Here is a 22,112-nt window from a genome sequence, read left to right as displayed (position 1 = left end):
AACAGTTATTGTGCTGACGTTGCTTGCAGAGGTAGATTGGAACTCAGTAGTGAGTGTTGCAACAGAGGACATGTAGTGTATATTATTTTGACAGACCCCCTGAAATACCTCTGCGGACCCCTAGGTTGCCGCAGACCCCCGGTTGAATACCCCTGCTCTAGGGAACACTAGTCAGAACCCATTGAACAAGGTTATAAAAATCAGTGGGAAGGAAGGTCATTGGAGAAAGCCAGGAAGCCCTCAGTGACATCTATAAAAAACGAGTGAGGAAGAAGGGGGAACAAATAGCCTTGGACATTACGCACACACTCCATGACCAGTATAGCCCCCTACCCTCCGGTTGCAGAAGTATATCTCTGGCATACAAGTTTAAGAGGGCAGCTTCTAGTTTTGTGCCAACATTCATCAAACTCCTGAACTTTTTAAGTTCTTATTCAGTATCTACACTGAGATTACAAAATATTAAGAACACCTTCCTAATAATGAGTTGCACCTCCCCATCCCCTCTACCCTTTTCCCTCAAAACAGCCTCAATTTATCGGCGAATGGACCCTACAAGGTGTCGAAAGCATTCCACCCGGATGCTGGACCATGTTGACCAATGTTTCCCACAGTTGTGTCAAGTTGGCTGGATGTCCTTCGGGTGGTGGACCATTCTTGATACACACAGGAAACTGTTGAGCGTGAAAAACCCAGCAGCTTTGCAGTTCTTGACACAAACCGATGCACCTGGCACCTACTACCATAACCCATTCAACACTTGACTCTTTAGGTCTTGACCATTCACCCTCTGAATGGCACACATACACAATCCGTCTCAATCGTCTCAAGGCTTAAAAATTATTCTTTACACTGTCTCCTCCCCTTCATCTACACTGATTGAAGTGGATTTAACAAGTGACATCACCTGGATTCACCTGGTCAGTCTATGTCATGGAAAGATGTCCATAATGTTTTCTACATTCAATGTATATAGTCCGTGGTTGCATAGATTGCTTGTTTTTGTCTTCTATGCTTGTCAGGAAATAAAAGTTATTTGATTTGAAATGGATAGAATTCCTCACCCTTTGGCTATTATACAGCGCCTTAAATCAGACTTTGGTTTGACTAGACCAAGCCCTCTGAGGTGTGTTAATTATTAGAATGTTTGAGTTATTAGAATTATTAGAATATGTCCCAATATCCTAGAAAATAAACACTGCTCTCTCTAAGAAGCATCATTAACATTGCTTTCATCTCTGCCAAGAAAACAAATATCTGCCAAAAATGATACTAGAGTCACCCCATCCCTGCTGGGACATAAGGTTCTGTTGAATAGGACTTTCTCAAACAACTTCCGCTCGCAATCCTGACACAGTGTAGCCCTTTTTCTAGTACAAAAGTTATATTAAAGTTAGGAATTCATAGTGTTTTGTACAGATGTCAAAATACATAGGTGTCAAGTAGTCAGGCAGGACCCGAAATGAATTGTATACATTTTCCTAATATTTGCAAAGACTACATTTATCCTGCATAACCCTTGCACATCACAACAGCTGTCAGTGCACATGTTTTATGTTGTTGACTTTGGGTCTATGAGAAGCTGAGGGGGTGTTGCCCCCCCCAGGACTTTCCGACTGTGTTCGTCTTGGCCCTGAACACAGATCCACAGATGTTGCTCTCCATGGGTTTATGATTAGGATGTGGTGAATGACAGAGTCCAGTCTGTATCTCCCTGGAAATACTTGGATGCTTTTGGCGTATGTTACTTGTGTCAGAGATGGCTATGATGATGGAGTCACTTCTTTATTGCCTTGTTCCATGGCTCCTTCCTGGCAACACAAACGTCAGTGTGCTTTACACTTGATTTATCCCATAAACCTTTCACCAGCCTGTCTGAGATATCGAACCAGGTAAATTGTTGCTCATGGAGACCGTTCCAGGGGTTTCATTGGCCATATCCTAACATACTGTAACATCATCAGTCAAATAATCCTAACAGACCAAGTATTTTAGGATCAGATGCAGCAGCACACCCACAACACGCCATGGTGCATCCCTACCAGCGAATCAGCGTGTCAGCAAAATGTTCAGACAAATAGCTGTGAGGTGCTCTCAGCAGAGACAGTGCCGCTGTCTGCAACAGGCGACCGACAGTTTCAATCAATGTATCCATTAGAGGATGGGGAGAGGGTAATGACATTATTTTGCATGCTATTTTAAAAAAGTAGTTGTTTTTCCAACGTACAATATTAGTGGTATTACTGTCTTTGAATCACATCATGGTATAAAAAGCACTGTACAACGGCACCTTGTTTCATTTATGTCACTCCTTTTGTAATATTTTACTTTAGGAAGTCTTTCTGAGACACCACTAGCTGTCTTTCATTGTTGGACATCACAGCAGGGAGAAGTTACTTAAACAGCTTTGTCACCACCCTTTTAGGAGCTGGCGTGGTGCCCAGGAGGACTACCTCAGGGGAAGGGCTAAATTTGACTCCACAGTACACAGCCTTAACCAGATGCAGCAAAACAATCATTAACTGAGCTCCTGCCTGCCTGCTTGCCTGGCCTCTCTAGCTCTCTCTGTCTACACGCAGACCAGGTGACTCACCTCAGGAACAGACCAGGGGACTCACCTCAGGAACAGACAGAGGTAGAGATTTTCCTCAGAGGATCACCTTCCTTTCACCCCTCTCTCTGCTAAAACAGAATTGAACAACTACTTTCTAGAGCTCCACAAACTCAATACTTACAAGACCTCACACATAGAATAGGACCACACATAGAGGCCAAGACGTGCACTGCATGCTCATTACACTGCATCAGGCTCTGGCAAGAAATAAAAGACCACACAGACACATGCCACAGTCGGAGGACACCCTTGCCCCTGGATCCTCTGAAACAGCTATATTTTGGGATGTAAACTATAAAATGCAAATAGAGTGCAACGGATAACTCTTTGCATATAGGACAGCTGTATTATCTTCATGCTGTTTTGTCCAAAAATATTGTCACATCTTGATTAGCTCCGTTGGGTTTAATGTAAATATCCAGAGGAAGATCCTAAACAACATGATTTGGTAATCTGTGTGGGAGATTAAACATGTTGTGTGACATGACACTCTATTCATGAGCTTTATCCTGTTTTGTTTACCTGTTAGAAACACACAATTATATGCCCGTGCATGAACAACATTATGGTATACTTTTGAAAAAGGTAGCATGACATACGGCAAATATCTGAATTTACGGCTGGTGAACTGCTTTAAAAAATTTATATATATATTTTGCAAATCAAGTGGTAATTTGGATCACGTTACAGTGGCATGTTGAAGTAAACAATGCATGTGAAGTATCATTGTGTCAGAACCACAGGTTCAATGCGTTAAATTCTATGCATGCAATGGCTCATTAATGGGGCATGTGTTGTAAATCCAAGCCATTGGCTGTCATTTGAGTGGTGTCCTACCATAGGGTGGGAGGGAGGGTAGAGGCCTCTAGCCATGTGTGAATGGTGTTTGGAGGGGGCCATCTGCTTCGGGTTGTGGTTCATTAGTCAGAATACTTGGGACAGCCAGGCTCCCCTCTGATCAACAGGTACAATAGGACTCAGTTCCTTAGTGTGATGATATATGTCACATTACTTTTTTAAATGAGGGGTGATAGATGAACAAATCTATTTTGGGGTTTTTACACCCTCACCCCCATAACACAACCTCCTTATAGATCGGAGGAGGGGCAGGACTCAAGTTTAATTTAACCATATCTTCATTTTTTTTAGTATTGTGATTGTGTCTTTGCCCTACAGTGGTGCCGTGGATCATGAATGTGTTTTTCCCCCAGCGGTGTTTACCTTCCCAGAAGTCCATAGGTGTACTGTGAATCTGCCAGCAGTAATGCGATCTCGTCCTGCTGCATGGCTATGGCACACTCTTCCAGGGCCTGTGTGTCAAACAGCACTGTATTATCCACAGCTCTCTCACTGTTAATACTTTATTTACACACATTAGATAATAATTATGAAAATCTATTAATGAAGAGTGATTCATTTACCTCAAATGTCTAGTGTTACGATGGCATACATTGAAACCTTATAGCCACATAGAATACCAATACATAACTTACAATGCTGTTGTGTTGTGGCTATACTGGAACCTATACTGTAGATATCACATGTACATTCTCTGAAGGAGCAGGCCAACCCTGTGTTATGTTTAGCAGGTGCAGGTGTGTGTGACAGGGTGGAGGACAGGTGTGCTGGAACCTGTCCTGTCGTCAGTCAGAATGTCTGTAGGGCCCACCTGGTTTACATCTCCCTCTCCGATCACGAACACCAGTTTAGGGTCCTTCTCCACCACAGTCCTGTCCTCCAGCACTCCCTGCATTTTGACTGTGACCTCCTGACCCCAGGATGGGTGCTCAGCTTGCTGGGGGCCAGGCACCAGCACCTTCTTCCTCAACAGCCGATCATCTGGGGAAAGGAGTGAGCGAGGGATGGACAGACGGAGGGGGAGAGAAAGAGGGAGGAAGGAGGTTGGGGGTTATTCTGCTTGTTGTTGATCAACAGACACTTGGAGACAAAACAACTATTAGGAAAGAGCATAATGTTGTGTAATACCGTTTCAGAAGCCGTTACATGCCGGTGTTTAACTAAATAGAATAGAATTTGACTAAATAGATTTAAATGAATTACATAGACAATACTCCATGTAACTTCCAATGTCTGTAGAATTTGTTGGCAAGCAAATTACTGGCAGTGCCACAACAATTGAGAAACAATAGAACAAAAATGTTTACCATGAGAGCAATATTGCTTCAACAACCATTTCAATATTTCATCATTCCTAAAAAACTTTGACGTGACAGTGTTGAATGAGTATCATACCTGTGATGTTCTCCCAGTCCTCAGCCAGGAACAGCTCCTCAAAGCTGGAGGAGGTCCACTGCACCATCTCATGGTCTGGGAAGAGAACCTCTTCCGAGTTCTCTCTGTCCTCCACAGACTCTGTCTCACTGAACCGCACTGTCTTTGCAAAACTGGGGGTCTTCAGCTTCCTCTCTTCCACACAGGGGATCTCAGACATAGGGAGCGGGTTTAACGTAGTGCCCTCCTTCCCTCCACACTGGCTGCCTATCCTGGGGTCTCCCTCCCCATGGGGTTCCTTGTCTTCCTGCTGAGGCCCATGGGACAGTTCCTTCTCCTCCTGACTTTCATTGTCACCAGGGACTGTGTAGGCCTTCTTCAACACTGGCTCATTGGTCTCCACCATCCGCTTCTCTTGCTCTCCAGGGCAGGGTTCTGTCTCCATCTCACTACAGGGAGCAAGGGACACCATCTGTGAAAGCCTCCCAAAGAGATGATCCTTCTCCACCTATCTCTCCCCACACTGCCTGCCTGGCTGGTTGGTTCTGTAGTGTGGAAGCAGTTGCTCGGTCTAGTTACAGCTGAGATGTGCCTTCATCCATTAGAGACGGTCTGTAGTTTTTATGAAAACCAAACATTCACATAAACGGTTGTTAAATCCAATTTAAAAACATCCATAACTAGACTGAATCCCAGTTGCATCAAGAGTTTTTACCAGCGCTTTGTCTTATCAACTAGAGCTGTACACAGTCTCACCTTAACCTCCTCTCAATCCTGCTACTCCTTGTTAGCCTACATATTCCAGTGAGTTAGGAGCAACAAGAAATTATCGATGCAAAGAAATTGTACAACACAACGAAGCACACTCGGTCAGCAGGCTTGCGCGACTGTAATCTGTAGGATTAGGAGAGCAAAATCTAATCTGGCAGAACGTCTGTAAGCTTCTTAATGACTTCATCGCGCTGCCCCATAATGCAGTTTCCATGAATGCTTTCCACCAATAGGATCTTAGGGACTGCTGTCTTGGACTTAGTTCTGTCTTATTCTGTGGCGCGAGATTTTATTTTCCCTTTTTAAGTAGTCAAGCGTTAAGAGAGGGACCCAAGGTTCCTAGGATGGCCCTGATGACCTATGTGAGACATTGAGTGCTAGATTGAGTTGAGTGGATTTCCCTTTATATACTAATAATCAACAATGTATGCACTTTCTTTCACACCTTTAATCCTTTTATACGTTTGAAGGGGAAAATAATCACAGCAACATTTGTGTGGCACAAACGAGATATTATTATCATCTGATATGATCTGAGGGTAATACATTTCTGAAAACAGAACAGGTTTTTCTAGGTTTACCACATACTTTCTGTGGAACAGGAGCCAGTAAGCAACACTTTCAAGACAAGACAGGCCTCAGTACTATAATGACTACACACTGTGTCTCATAGAGTGTATTAGCTTAATAACTCATTGAATTGCAAATTCAACGAAGATCAGTATATACAACCACAACCCATGTAATCATAAACCATTCCTCAATTCAAAATGCACTCACAATTTAAATGAAAACAGCTTTGGTTTTTAAACAGTGACACAAAGATAATGTTTTTTGCATTCATGATTTGGAGTGTCTGTCAGGTATCCTCTGGCACTGTGTCAATATAATACAAAGTCTTTGTTATCTTAACAAGGATAAATGAACTGAGATCTTGCATTCATTTTATACAGTTATTACATTTTCTTGTTTGAGTTTGTGTGTGTGTGTGTGTGTGTCATTGTTGTTTCTGGTCATGTCGCAACAGGAAAAGGGAACCAGAAATACTGTCATACCTAAACTAAATATACTTGACTAAAGGGAAAATGAGCTTTGCAGTGAATGCTATGATTATTTACCTGAAATGGGTATTGAGATAGACAGGATATACTTGTCTTGTTTATCAATTATGTATAGACTGATTTAAGAATGATGCATATTATCTGCATAGAAAATCTCTAAATAATGTTAGATTAATACATTTTGCATCCAATGGGGAAATTATTTTCTGATTTAAATGAAATGCACTAAAGAAGGTAAATTCCAATGCAAAGTATCTACTTTTTGCTGTATGAATCAAAAATGATTTGTGCGTATTATGTATTTTTGTTTGTGTGGAAACGCAACATGAACAAGGCTTTCTAATTGCACCTACATATGGTTTGATGATCCCCCTCTGTTTTATCCCCAACCCCCTTAATACTGTAGCACTGCAAAACAGCTTAGAGCCATTTACTGAAAAGACCCTTATTAGACTAATACACAGCTGGCAAGAGCCAGACTTGCATTCTACAATTCCGTAATACCATCACTTGAGAGTTTGGATCGGGGTTGTTAAATCTCCTGAGGTATATTGTCCCACATAGTAGCTACAACCGACAAGAACATTCACAGTGATAATCTCTGGGGTCTGAATTCATTATCTCCTCTCACATTATTGCCAAAAGACAACATACTGCACTAGGCTATGTACTGTACATTTGCTGTGATGCATGTGTTGTTGATAGTCTGGTTCAGATAGTCATAGAGAACCTCAAATGGCCATATGACAAGCTAAAAGACTCCATTAATGCTGTGATAGACCTCCTTAACCACTGCCAAAGCATCTTGTCTGTTAGGGATTACACCTTTAATTAACCCAAATTTCCTAGTTTTTCATCACTGTCCGTTTCACCTTATCTGTCTAGGAGCAGGGGATTGGCCCAGCTGATCAACAGACTATAGGCTATTTTTGTAGATGAAAAAAAGATATAATAATGTTTTTATTTATTTTGACTTCAGGGCTGTAGAATGAATCAGAACCTTGGTTATAAACAGAGTTATCTGTAGTATGCTACACAGAAAGGAGATGCTATGATATATTTCACTTTATGCAATATAGTAATAACAATGATTATGATTAATATTCATTATTATTTACAATAGAAGCATAACAGCAACAAAAATTTGTCACAAGCAATTCTTCAATATGTTTTCCCCTCTCATTTAGTAGAAAAAAACTGATAAGGATTATTATGCAAACCTGCTATATGACATTGTTATTATAATATCAAAACAAAGACATTCAAAGACATGCAAATTAACAATTCGTGTGTGTGTGTGTGTGTGTGTGTGTGTGTGTCTGTGTGTGTGTGACGTGCTCACGGCAACGCAGGCAATGTTAACTCCTCCTAGGTCCAAGTGACGTTTCAATGAGAATGTCGCCAAATTACCCCAGTTGAAGTCATGGCAGCGCTGAGGCAGGAGCATCGGTATGGGCTCTCCTGTGCAAAAATCAACAAGAAAGCTCCAAATAAAACTCTTTTTCACGTCAAACTAACCGATACCGCCATTCGAACGCTTGAAGCCTATCAGAATCTTAAGGTAAGTCCTAGACAATTCTTTATTTACTCTCGCGCAGGTGTTTGTTTGATTGGATACTCCTCCGACTAGTCTAATCTCAATGAAAAGAGGTAGACCACTGGGGTAAAAAGTTCAAAAAGTGTCAGCGACACAGTAGCCTATGTGGTGATTGTACACTTCCTTGTGCTTGCACTGTATAGGTGTAAGGTTTATTGGTCGATGGGAAAGCTTGCCGTTTTAGTAGGCTATGTTTGCTTGATTATATGGGACTTCATAGAAATAATGCCATAGCATCCAATACACAATTTGAGGTTGTTTTAAAATTGCTTGGAAAATGCCACCGATTTCGCTAAAAATAATGAGAAATGTAATTTGTGTGATGCATGTTTGTCGTGTAGATTATTAGCGTATGTATGTGATCCATTGGTGCTTTAAAGTAAACATATTTTATATGCCTTCACATGTTTGGACTATCTATTCGTAATTGAGAAACTAACAATTTAATGCAGGTATTTTAAATTATCGTGATATGTTGGAATAAAGCACCTAACTACATTGTCGTTTCATAACTTTTGTAGTCTACTTTTTAACATTAGGATAGTCTCAGACAGGTCATGGCGACATAGCCACCATTATTATGGCTCTAAATATAACAATTAACATTTTAATTTTTTAGCTTGAATGTAACATAAATGTAGGTCATCGAAAGTAGGCTTTAATCTATCCAGCAATGGTGTTACTTTCAAAAGTAACAGCCTACATGACCTGTTATGGTTTCTGATAACATGTTGCAGTTTGTCATTTAGAAAAATGTGTAGGCCTAGCCTAATAGCAATATGCCTATGTGACATGGATAATGTGTACGCGTTTCTAAATTACTCAAATTTCCAAAGGATATCTATTCTAAACGTGGTGTATTTGGTGAGAAATAAATACCTTATTTAGGACATGAAAACTTGTCACCCCAACCCTGGAGTCTCTTGTTGCTATTGGGTGGTGGTGGCAGGGCAGTTTTGTTGCTGTGCTTTTGTGCCGTGAGGGGATTCGATTATCTGGCCCCGGTAACGCTGGTGGGAGGAGTTTATTACGGGTGAAAGGTGATTGCAGTTGTTTTGGAACCAGGCTGCCTCTCAGGCGTGATCGAGCCAAGTGCTCTGTTCAAAGCCCACGGCCAAAGAGTTTCTATTATATTGAAAAGATAGTCCCTCTAACAATGAAAATACATGTCCTCAAAGATGTAAGGCAGGCGGAAGGAGACAAGATTCGGTGGGACCATTCTAGACAATGAGTGCAGATACTCGTGAACAACAGGCGCAACTCCAATATAAAGCCATCTTTTTTGCCAAAGTGTCATGTGCGTGCACTTACACAGAACAACAATCATGCAACAATTTCAAAGATTTACAGTTCATATAAGGAAATCAGTCAATTGAAATCAAGTAATTGGGAATACAGATGTGCATCTGTTGGTCACAGGATACCTTTAAAAAAAGGTAGGGGTGTGGATTAGGAAACCAGTTAGTATCTGGTGTGACCACCATTTGTCCCATGCAGCGCAACACATTTCCTCAGCATAAAGTTGATCAGGCTGTTGATTGTGGCCTGTAGAATATTGTTCCACTCCTTTTCAATGGCTGTGCAAAGTTGCTGGCGGGAACTGGAACACGCTGTCATATACATCGATCCAGAGCATCCCAAAAGTGCTCAATGGGGGACATTTAATGTGAGTATGCAGGCCATGGAAGAACTGGGACATTTTCAGCTTCCAGGAAGTTTGTACAGATCCTTGCGACATGGGGCCATGCATTATCATGCTGAAACATGAGGTAATGGCTTCCATGGCAATGGGCATCAGGATAACGTCAAGGAATATCTCTGCATTCAAATTGCCATCGATAAAATGCAATTGTGTTCATTGTCCGCAGCTTATGCCTACCCATACCATAACCCCACCGCCACCATGGGGTACACTGTTCACAACGTTGACATCAGCAAACCACTCACCCACATGATGCCATACACGCTACGCTATCTGCCCGGTACAATTGAAACCAGGACTCATCTGTGAACAGCCACATTTGAGTTTTCTCTGTTCTCTGTGAAGGGATTAGTACACAGCGTTGTATGAGATCTTCAGTTTCTTGGCAATTTCTCACATGGAATAGCCTTCATTTCTCAGAACAAGAATAGACTGACGAGTTTCAGAAGAAAATGCTTTGTTTCTGGCCATTTTGAGCCTGTAATCGAACCCACAAATGCTGATGGTCCAGATACTCAACTAGTCTAAGGAGGCCAGTTTTATTGCTTCTTTAATCAGAACAACAGTTTTCCCCTGTGCTAACATAATTGCAAAAGTTTTTCTAATGATAAATTAGACTTTTTTTAAATGATCAACTTGGATTAGCTAACAACGTGCCATTGGAACACAGGAGTGATGGTTGCTGAAATGGGCCTCTGTACGCCGATGTAGATATTCGATTAAAAATCAGCCGTTTGCAGCTACAATAGTGATTTACAACATTAACAATGTCTACACTGTATTTCTGATCAGTTTGATGTTATTTTAATGGACAAAAAATGTGCTTTTCTTTCAAAAACAAGGACATTTTTAAGTGACCCAAAACTTTTCAACGGTAGTGTATATTTGATGGAAAAGATATGATGTTTGTTGCCAGATGATGCACCATGCTGCCTTGTTGAGAGTAGTGCAGATAACTGTTTGATTTGAGAAGTGCGCTCCTCCCTCACCACTTTTGCCTGTTCACGTCACGGACTATATACTGTTGCTCTTCAACTCAGGTTAATAGGACTCCCTCATTGTTTTGCATTTTTAAAGTGCCACCAGAGCGAAAATTCACTTTTTTTTAGACTGAAACACGATGCCCGGACCTTACAGTAAATCGTTGTGCAACATTATGGGTAAGTCATTAAGTCATCGTTTTAGTCAAAGTATGAAATAGTTGGGCTTTAGCGCCAAGACCTCTAGAGAGCGTAGTTCTTCCTGATGAAGTATTACATCTAGGCGTTTTTTTCATTCAGCCCAGCTGGTAATACACTCGTGTCCCCATGGACCTCGTACACAACAGCCTCCATTCAGGCTTTAAAGGTGCATCGGTTTCCTCATTAACTTGATTTAATGGCTTGTCGGTGGGAGGAAAAACAGGGAAAATATTAGTACTATCTAATAAACTATTTTCCATCACCGTGCTAGGGTGGCTAATGCTACTTCCTGATGTTGTGGTGCAAGCTCAGCCAGGAGTGAACAACAGACTGACGTGGCGTGCAACATCCGGAAGTTGTTGGAAAATCCAAAAACGGTTGTGGAAAATGTTTTTTTTCCTAAGACAGCAGAAATATTTTCATTTTTTTTTTGTTCCACCAACGAGCCATAAATCGAGTTGAGGAAACTGACGCCTTTGCGGGGGATGTTTTATGTACGAGCCGGTCCATGGAGGACATGCGATATTGCCGGCTGAATACATTACATTTGGGCGAAAGGTGACAAACGACGTAAAATAAATAATAGGGATATCTTGCAGCCAGTTGCGCTAATTTGGAATTGAAGTAGGAAATCCGAAGTGGGACATTTTGTAGAAATCTGTGTCATTGTCGTGTGTTTCCTTACCACCCCTGAGCATGGCATTGTTTCTTAATCAAAAACAGCTGCAAAGTTCTTCCTCTTTGTGACTGAGCTGAGCCAAACAGCCTTGAGTCCACTTAGCCGTCTGAGCCGTGGAGCAAATTAAAATAGGGGATGTAAACGAATGTTTTTGCAGCGCCACTTTATCAGAAAATTTTCGTAATTTTCATAGTTGCATTTTGCATATCTGACCCCCCCCCCCAACCGTCCCCCCCCCCACCCCCCCCCGTCAAGATAAATGGTTTTTACCAGTGTTTTACTTCACTACACGCTCCACTGCTTTGATTGGTGCAGCTAGAAACTAGAAGTGTCTGTCCTGTAATGAAAAAGCACCTGCGAAAGACATTTGAAGGAACTTGTTTATTATTTTATTTTACATTTGTATTGGTGTTGTCTGATGCGCTCAGGGTGTTGTTACATGTGATTTGCAGAGTGCATCATGGGCAAAGTCATTGTAGCCCATCATTTATTTTCCTCTGTGAACCATGAGCTGATTTGGCTTTACTATACAGCAGCCAAAGCCTGCCAGCAGCCCACATACCAGCAGCCTATCTTCCCTGTAACTATTACCCAGGTTGTTGCTGTAAATGAGAATGTGTTCTCAGTCCACTTACAACAAAGGTTGCACCGTGTCCATTACAATGTAGAAAAACGCATGTCTCTAAACCTTTCAGTAGTTATCCATATTACCGGAGCTTCATCTTATTACTTTTTCTGTGGTGGATTCGTTGCCACAATTTATGGAAAATGCCAAAAACTTTGGAGATGACAATAGATGACGAAGTCAAAGATACTGGTTTCCATCTGTGTTTTCCCTAAATGCTTATGAAAAATCCAGCACCAGCCACAGCCTAGCCAGCTGGCTAATCTTCTGAATATGGTGTAGTAAAGAAAAATCCCAGCAACAACCGATAACAAAAGCTAGCTAAATAAGGTTAGCAAGATAGGGTACTGACAGCTGTCAGTATAGCTAGCTATTTATTGATGTTTCTCCACTCCACGTGGAAACCACCTTCCCTTCCCCAATTCGTGAATGTGTGTAAGTAGCCTGCGTCATTCTTCGGAGGTGGAACCTAAACGAGCATTTCCGCTCTAGAACAGGAATTACATTGAAATAGGGGTGGCATTGTCCTCTGGTGTCCTTTTAAACATTTGAAACCACGCTCAATTCCAGAGCTTATTGGTCCGTTAGGTGGTGTAGAACTAGGGGTTGTTTTCCCCAATGACAATGCATGGTAACTTCCTCATCTGTTGAAGGCCAATGTAGGCTGCTGCAGTAAAAACAGATACAGAGTAAAATATACAGGTGTTTTGTCTAACTAATGTAGACTAATTCTGCTCTCATTTCAACAGTCAAAGTAGATTATTATTATATATTTTTTTCTTCTCTTAACCAAATATGTATAGCTCATGTATAAATTCTTTGTGGGTTTTAGTTGATTGTATGCCAGGCTCTAAAATAATATATATATATCATTGGTAGCACTGGCACTCACAACTTAAAGTTAGGAGCACAACATAAAATTTAGGAGCACCAGAAAAGCTGATTTTTACATTGATTGAGATAAAGCCTATATGAACTCTAGCTATTTTTTGAAGCACATCATGCTGTGCCTTAGAAATGAAAAACCCTTTAGACATTGTTAATTATAACCTAAAATGTTGACACACATACCTGTTAATGAAATTAGTCATTTGTGGACTATTAGGTTTCTACATTGTGTAAAAGCACCATTTTCCTACTGTTGTCAGCTAGCTAACCGAACAAGGTGTAAACAAATGATTAGTGGCCCACGAGTAGTTTTAAAACGTCCCGCGACATGGTTTATGAATGTGTAAATGCGGCCCACCACTGTGCAAAATAAAAAATGTAGTGCCTACATATAGGTCATATCTTCTGAACAATTTGTTTCTCTCTAATAATTAGAGCTGGAAATTGCCAGGTACCTAACGACAAGATATTATCACAATACTTAGATGCCGATACGATTATGTATTGCAATTTTCACTATTCTATATTTATTGCGATTCGATACTGGCATTGTATTGCAATTCGATGCTCCAAACAAATTACTCGCCAAAATACTCAAGTTGCTCATCTGCTGCAGAGGGACATGAGAGAGCCATGAGAACTTGTTTTGATCAGTCATGGAAATAACTGTGCTGACAACATGTTGGCTTACCATTTTTTTTAAAGAAGACTGAGAACAAACTAGAGAAAAAATTAGAAATACTGTAGTTTTGGCGCAGGTACAGCCGACCTACAGCTGGCTAACTACCTAGCAATTTTTTAAAATTTAACTAAAATGGAAGTTCTTGTAGAAAAATATTTTGGAGCATATGTGACCAAAAGGGGTGGACTTTAGAGCCCTGATCATATTCCTCATTCAGCAGACTGGCGCACTCCTTCAACGGTTAAAACCTTCTCACAAAGCAACTGTTTTGATTATCCAGAGGTTGTTGATTCTGCTCTTCACAGGTCTTCACTGTCAGCCCTAGATACAAACACAATTTCCCTAGTATAACATCAGATTGTATACACACATTCCCCAAATGTTTTTAAAAATAATTTGGGTGCTTATATATTGTCCTATTTCAGGATATTTGTTTTCTGCATATCACAACCCCCCCCCCCCCCCCCCCCCCCCCCCCTCGGAGAGTGGGGTCACGGCCAGGGTCTGTCATTATCAATGGCGGCCCTGGAGCAATTAGGGTTAAGTGCTTTGCTCTAGTGTAACACTGGTGTTACAGTCGAAAAGCAGCAAAGGTGGTCACGTCTGGTTGTTATGGGTTTCACTCCGACTATAGGAGCAAAGTGCCAGCCCCTAACCTCTGTTAATGACGTTTATCCTGCAACTCTGACCCATGAAAAGAAATAGATCTCTAATAAGCCTACACTTTAAAATACAAGGTGAGCTGTAGGCCTGTTAAGCAATGACCAGAGGGAAAGAAAGAAGCATGATGATCTCTCCCAAAACCATCTATAATAGATAAACAGGCCTGTTGACCATGGCTGCAGCTGTAACTTTCAGATAGTGACTCTTATCTCTTGACCCTGTACCATCGCTAGGAGTATCTCAGAGAGCAGAGAAGAGTTTTTTTTGTTCTCTTCAATGTTACATTCTGGTCATATGAAGGTACTGATGCTTGACTGTTGAGGAACTCCTGAAGCATGCACAGCATGGTCACCTCTTTACGGTTAGATAAAGGCTTATTTGGGGGACAGCTTTGTACATGAACGACTGTATTGTGACTTGCACAAACCTAACGGCTGATCAAATGTAGCCCACTTGCAAACGAAGGTACAATTAGTAATCAGCTAAGAAAGTGATTAGGGATTTTACTCTAAAAGCTTTGTGATGAGGCTTTTCCGTTGATACGCCTCTCTCGCGCTCTCTCTCTCCCCCCCTCTGTCTCCAATTTTCAATTGACTATGAGAACTGATTGAGTGAAACAAGGTTTCTGTGCTCTAGATTGATTAATCAGACACATTCCAGTGCAGATTAGCAGTGAAGCCCCTTGATCTGTGGACCTGGCCGTATAGAACCATGATACTGGCGAGGGGCCACGGATATGAGCACACTCACAAAGCCTTAACAGCACATTTTATTATTGAATGAACACTTAAGAAGTTGTACGCTGGTCATTGGGGCAAATAAGCGTAAGGAAGCTCTAATTATTGTGATAGTTTGCTAATGGGTATAATTTTCCCCGCTGGTCTAATTGAACTAAGTAGTACTGTTGTAATACATTGTTAGCTTGATGAATAAAGGGTGATTGCTTTGTGAGAAATTGACAGTATTTAGCGTGCAATTGTAGAAAAGGTATTTGCTAGCCTATCTTGACCAGATATGAAATAACAATATTTCCTTTCAACATTTTAAATGTTACCTGATGTGTTTTAGGATCAATTGTATTTTACCTGTAACGCTTGAGTCTGTTATATTAAATGATAACCACTTTCCCCTTTTCTCTCCTCCTTCCCAGGGATCCTTACCAAATCAGCCAGCAGTTTGCTTCAAGGGGAGCCAGGGGGTAAGATGAATGTGTTTTTGCACACCCTTTCTAAGGCTTTAGAAATGAAATGCTTTAATTAGTTCTGATTTTGCCGTACAGGCAGCACTCGCAACCTCTCTTCCGCTGCATTTTTCATGAGATCCAAAACCAATGGCTTGAAACAGGAGGCCAGTTCAGTTGCATGCATGTGCATCCACTGACTAAACCCTGAAGGCCTGCCTGATTAGATTGCACATATTGTGAGGATATTGTTCTATTCTTCAGCTGGTGGTTATTGTTGCCTTACAGGGATATACAGTAGAATGGAGCAGTTCTCATATTTGTCATTATAAATACATTAAAAGCTTGACTGCCTCACAAAGAGACTATCAGTGTTTAATGTGGCCTCCTTTTGCATTTGTGGCATGTGAGTTAAGGTTTATGTTTCAGATAGCTCTTTCCATGTTATATTTAGAACAGGATTTAATCGGTCCTGCCACAGCAATGTTTATACAGAGTCTTTATTTACACAAGTACAGTACTGCCAGTCATTCTGAAAACTGGAAGCCTATAGCTGGTATTTTCACAATATTCCAGGACCATGTTTGTGATTTTTATCTGGCTACAGGGGAAAAAGGTAATATTGCTATTGCATAAATACTGCAATGCAGGTTTGTTTGAATGTAGCTCTGTGTCATATTATCCTTGATGCTGAGTGTAGTCAGAGCTAGTACATCACCTATAGAAACACTTGGCAGTGAAATGGAGAAGACATTCCTGTGAAACCGCAGTAAAGAAAGATGCCTGTGTCCAACCAGATTAGCCGGGGCACTAGAGCAGCCTCCGCAGCGCTGCCTGCTAGCCTACTGCACATTTACCACACAATCAGCCCTGTCTAAAAGGAGCTGCTCTAATCCCTGCAAGAGCCGATTGCATTGACGAAAGTGACTTCGCTCTGTACACAAACGCTGGCCTGTGCGCTCACATGAGCCCTAAGAGAGGGTACACCATACCCTCAGGCAGCTAGCCAGGTTACTGGGTCAGGCTGGCAACTGGAAAGGCTTTGTTTGGAGAGGGGGAGGAGGTTGGGGAGTTGGTGAACCCCAGGGAGCCCCATGTCTCCACGCCTGTTGTCTCTGTGTAGACATGAAAGAGCTGAGATGAGGAAAGGGGGATGCTATGGCAGCCATGGAATTGTTCTCCCTCTGTCTGCACTGTTCTTTATGGCGCTTCATCAGAAAATAATAAAGTACTCTGATACAGAATGTAGCTTAGGTTTGTTTTTACCTATCTAAGGCATATGCAAACCAGCGAGTGTAATTGAACATATGCAAAACACACGAGATGAATACGGATAGGGAACGTCAGTCGTTCTGTTTAGTGTGTAATTGAAGTGTGCTTTAATCACTGAATAGGATTTTGTGATTATATATTTGTTGGCACATTACATATTCAAATTGCTTTGGCGGAATTCAAGTATAGGCTCCCTCCCCCTCTGACAGTGCCCCCCTGCGCAGGCCGATTGGGCATTAATGAGCTATCTGCAGCCGTTGGAGGGAGAGCAGATTAAGCTGTTACTGGTGGGGGGGAGGTGGCTGGTGAACATGGCAGACTGGAGGAGTACACCAGACAGAGGGGGACCAGTGGGCGCTAAGGTGCCTTACAACAGTACAGTAAAGTGTCCTTGCCCATCTCATCTAGAGCATATTACAAAAACCTACTAGCCTAGATGAAGAGTGGGGCGATTCTTGTGACAGGTGGCAGTGTCCTCTTAGACGTGCCCTACCAGTTCAAACAATACCTGCTCTTGTCTCAGGGCTTGCTAGCTCATGTCACATTTCCATTTCCAGTGCCACTAAGCCAAGGGAATTCCCATAACCACTCTGCTGGCCTCTCTCCAACACCTTTGGTGTTAGGAGTTAGTCCCCATATCAAGCAATGCCATGCTGTGGTTGACACACGGATTTCCTCTGGCTATGTGGCCAACTATGTATCACCTGGTGATGTGTAGTCACTCATGCTTGACAAGTGCCCACATTGTGTGTGTGTCCCCCCCCCCCCCCCAGTGATAAGGTTCCAACCATTTGCTCATAACAACTAGCTACCCTTGTCATATTCAGAACGTTATTGAAGGGAAGAAAATGTGAAAGCTTGATCAGTAAAGAGCTTTCAGTTGCAGTGGTTAAAGAAATAACAACCTTGTCATGTAAGCTAACAAATTAAAAGTGGAGCGGGTGACGCAACTGTAAAGAAATAAACGTGAAGACGAGAGGGTTATGTGAAATTCTTTTCACATTTCACAAAAGCTCTCAGTCTAAAAGGAATTCAGGTCTGGATTACTTTGAAATCGTCACTTGGGATCTAGGAACTTATTCAGTGTAGGTTTGGGTTCTCATGGTCTGGAATTTCACATCCTAGTGCTTATTTTCCTTCAGTGCTGGCAAAGTAGTCTTTTAGCTGGCATGTTTTATGTCTGCTTAGTAGAAATGGAATCCTTTATTAGCTCTTAGCTCTCTTTGGTCTCCAATTATAGGACACGTGGTGATTTGTATTTTTTTTACTGCGTTTTCACAGCATTGGACATATTATCCATCTCTCATGTCGAGTGCATGTACACAAATGAACAGCGTGTTATTTTCAAGTTGATTTTCACACCTAAGGGAGCAGCTGTATTTATTAGCAAGAGTTCTGTCCAATGAGCCCTGTTACAGTATTTGTGCCATATGGTGACAATGTAGAGATATTCATTGTAGAGATATTGCAATTTGTGAGATTGGATAGTGATGATTTTTGGATTAGGTTGGCACACTATTTCCTCATGGCTCTGTTGTGCGGCGATAGAATTCTATCACATAATCCTGCAGTGTGATCACTTTCCTGTTTGCCTCCAGAAATCTTCTTGCAAATGATGAGATTCCTGTTTTGCTTCCCACTCAGCTTTCCAAATAAGAACTAGAAAAAGGATCTGGGTTAAGCTTTGTTTTGCTGGTACAGTATGCCCTCAAAATGGGATCTCTGCTCTTGCCAGAAATGCCATAATACAGTGTTACAGCCACAGTTTTAAAAACGTGTGCGCTCTATAATCTGTCTGGGCTATATATTGCAGAGCAGTCTCTTTCTGTGTTTTGTGTCACATTGATGGTGATCTCATCCCCCTCCAGATATGGGGAATGCGTTGCATATAAGAGTTGATATACATAGCTGCTGGGCAGACCATCCAGATATTATCGAACTGAAGACTGGCTGGGGCTTAGAGGAGGAGAGTAGAGGAAGGGAGCATTCTTCCCAGAGATCTTCTCATGACGACTGTGTGTGAAGGATCAGCTAGCTGCCCCCTCCCGTCTGCCCCTCAGATTATTGTGCCGTTTCGCCCCGTGCCTTGGCTTGGGAGACATCTACCCCCACCCAGAGCGTTCCGCCTCCCTTTCTCACTGCAAATGAGCTCTTGCTCTGTGTGTGTGTGTGTCTGCACGCCCGTCAGTCAGTATTTTTTCCCCCCGAACGCTAATTAGAATAACAATAAGAGGAATGCAGTTAGAGCAAGGTCCTTTCCCAGTGGCTCAGCCAGAGGTTGGGGGAGTCGTCCCACGTGTGCCTGAAAGGGCACACGCCGCTCTATTCATCCAGATGTGTCAGGCTAGGCAAAAAGCCCTGCGTGCCCTGCATGTCTGAGTCCCACTGTTTTGACTGGCAAAGCTGTTGGCCCCATTTTGGGATCACATATCGGAGGGACAAGCCTCATGAGACATCTCCCAGTCCAGGGAAGACTGGCTCTCTTTCTTTAGCAAGCTCCTCTGATATTGAGATTGCTAATGTAGCTCTGAAGTAGTCATTTGATGATGACATTATCCAAGTTATCGCACAAGGGCTTTTAGCGAGCATATTTTAGCTCGTTTTTGTGTAGCAATTAAACATGTAACTTAACACTGATATGGAACTGAAGGTATAGAGTTTTGATTGTTTGGCGCATTGAACTGAGACCGTTGATTCCCAGCAGCACTGATCTGTCTGGCCTGGCACAGCCTCAGTGTGTGGGGTATCCTCACCAGGATGAATATCGGTTCCAGGATGTTGTTGTAGCTCAGCTCACATACAGTATTTGGTCAACCATTTTGTTTATTAGCACAGGTCAAAAATCTACTAGAAAGATTGCTTGACACACCCAGCCCCCAATTTTGTACAGTCTCAGTGTTCTCCTTACATTCCAATAACAGTGTTAGGAATATCCCAAAAAGCACGCACACCTTTTGGCCGACGTATCAAAATGCGTAGGGAATATGTAGTTTGGAGAGTGTTTTCACATTGGCAAGACGTTGCCGAGACATCAGAATAGAATGCCTGGCCGACATATAATCAATGTAGAATTTAGAATGTAGGCATTCTAAATACGTCTGTGAGAAGTCTTGCCAATTTAGCAAATGCTTATTACATCTAACTGGGATCATGATGGCTATTTAAATGATATCACAAGAATAGGCTAGACCAATGAGATCCTGTTGGATCTAATCCCATTCATGGAAGATGCCTCACCATTCTGTAAACCAGTAAGGACTGACCCAGAAGTTACCTATTTGGAGGGTAATAACATCACTGAAAGCACTAGTGCTACAAAGTGTCCATCAGCGAGGGTGGAAAGCAGTATGTGATGTAAGAAAGAGCAAGCCTCTGTTCCTCGAACTCTTCCCACATCCATTCTTTTTCCGCCATTTCAAAATGCAGCACAACAGGATGCATGCAACGCTGCCCCGGTAAACAAACATGGTTAGGGAAGTGGAATGGTCAAAGGGCAGAGTTTGTCTGCAGTGTGGAGTTTGTGTTCTTTTAGGGCTCAAATCACTAGAGTACTACAGACTGAGCTATTGTTTAACCTAAAGAAGAATAACAACCTAAGATAGTCTTTACCACATTGACAGTGGGAGATATACTCTGCCTGCAAAGAGGACTTTGGTGTATACTGAGGTTTCACTGTGTGTTTGGGCATGTGATAGTTTATGAGTGTTTGTTTGTCATACACTAGGCAAGGCTTATCTGCTCACACTGGGTTTCCACGTCACAGCTCGGTGCATGTTTTCCATTTTGTCTTGTTTCTGAGGCTCTGCGTAAATTAATCAGATTTGGATGTACTTTCCCATGTTACAATCTGGGAATTGTTAAAGGATTACCGACTGTTTGGAATCAAGGTCCGGTAAAGGGCGTATTTGGATCATTCTTAAAGTTGGTCATGATCACTGTAATTAAACAATTGATTAAAACACGACATCACACAGCACATACGGGCCCCTCCACCCCCAAGCCTTATGTAGAGACATGGGCCTACATAATCCTCAAACACTGTAACTATAGTAACCAGTGGAAAAGTGTCTGCATGTAATGTTGAAATGGGCTGTCTATGAAGCCTGCCATCAGTGTTCTCCACCCCCCTATCTGTGTATCCACTCAGACAGGAACACTGCTGGGAGGGGAGGGGGTGAGTTGGTGACCCATGTGTTTGCTGAGGTTGACAGATTAGCCCAGCCTCTCTTGGAGAAGGCAAATTTAGCTTGGCATAAGAGCCAATACCTTGGGGGATGTTGTAGCCACAACAATTGCCCACCCCCTACTCCCCTCACAACCCCCTTCAGACCCCCACTCCTCCTCTCTGTGGATCTTCAGTCTTTCTCTACCAACCCCCTCAACGGTCAGGCTGACTTGAAGCACAGGAACAAAAAGCCAGCCTCACTAAAAGCCTGATTTTTAAAGGAGAGGTGATCTAACGCATTGTATTCACAATCTGAGTCACCACAGAGTCATTGATCATACGGTAAACTGTGGGAGGATTGTGGAGAGCAGGAATTAATATCAATATTCCCTGAGGCATTGTCTGCCTGTGTTGCCTTCTATAGTTGTCTGCATGTGTCACTGGATTTATGCCTTCCTTTTTAAATGCCACTTGTAAGCTTTCTTTTCCTTTTTGACCAATAGCTCTGTGTGGAGCCTCCAGAGGAAAAACGTTGCCTTTCTTTGTGAATGTCTTAGTAGTGTTTCCCCATAGTACACATGGATCCAGCGTGTCCATATGGCTGTTTGTGAAGAGATGCAGAGAGGGAATGCTTTTCGCACCAGCTCTTACCCATTCCCCTCCTCTCAGACTAGTTTTTTCTGTTCTGTTTGTCCCTTTGCTGGGATGCTTTAGTGTTGACCACATTCCAGAGGGAGAGGAAAGCGGGGACTGTGGAGTGCTATCCCTCATGCACGAGCAGCGCGGGGAGCCACACCGTG

General features: G+C 42.2%; 2 protein-coding genes across 4 annotated transcripts in view; one reads left to right on the top strand and one right to left on the bottom strand.

Moving 5' to 3' along the window:
• Positions 1-9,253, bottom strand: part of LOC129867025 (peptidyl-prolyl cis-trans isomerase FKBP8-like) — a 56,110-nt gene extending 46,857 nt beyond the window's left edge. The window contains exons 1-5 of one of the 3 annotated variants that reach the window (XM_055940130.1): positions 9,155-9,253; positions 8,021-8,139; positions 4,868-5,295; positions 4,284-4,453; positions 3,836-3,924 (exon numbers count right to left, since the gene is read on the bottom strand). In XM_055940130.1, the coding sequence (XP_055796105.1) occupies positions 3,836-3,924; positions 4,284-4,453; positions 4,868-5,291 (683 nt within the window). In that variant the 5' untranslated portion in view covers positions 5,292-5,295; positions 8,021-8,139; positions 9,155-9,253. Of the gene's footprint in view, positions 1-3,835; positions 3,925-4,283; positions 4,454-4,867; positions 6,831-8,020; positions 8,140-9,154 lie in introns of those variants that run through there. The other 2 variants (XM_055940128.1, XM_055940127.1) reach the window with 2 other exon arrangements.
• Positions 7,903-22,112, top strand: part of LOC129867021 (RNA polymerase II elongation factor ELL2-like) — a 53,371-nt gene continuing 39,161 nt past the window's right edge. Inside the window, exons 1-2 of the mRNA XM_055940121.1 lie at positions 7,903-8,239; positions 15,846-15,893. Coding sequence (XP_055796096.1) covers positions 8,102-8,239; positions 15,846-15,893 — 186 coding nt within the window. The 5' untranslated portion in view covers positions 7,903-8,101. The remainder of the gene's footprint in view (positions 8,240-15,845; positions 15,894-22,112) is intronic.

Source organism: Salvelinus fontinalis, chromosome 12 (assembly GCF_029448725.1).
Source record: "Salvelinus fontinalis isolate EN_2023a chromosome 12, ASM2944872v1, whole genome shotgun sequence".
Classification (NCBI taxonomy): domain Eukaryota; kingdom Metazoa; phylum Chordata; class Actinopteri; order Salmoniformes; family Salmonidae; genus Salvelinus; species Salvelinus fontinalis.
The sequence above is the reverse complement of the archived record's forward strand: the minus strand, read 5'-3'. Positions and strand labels throughout refer to the sequence as shown.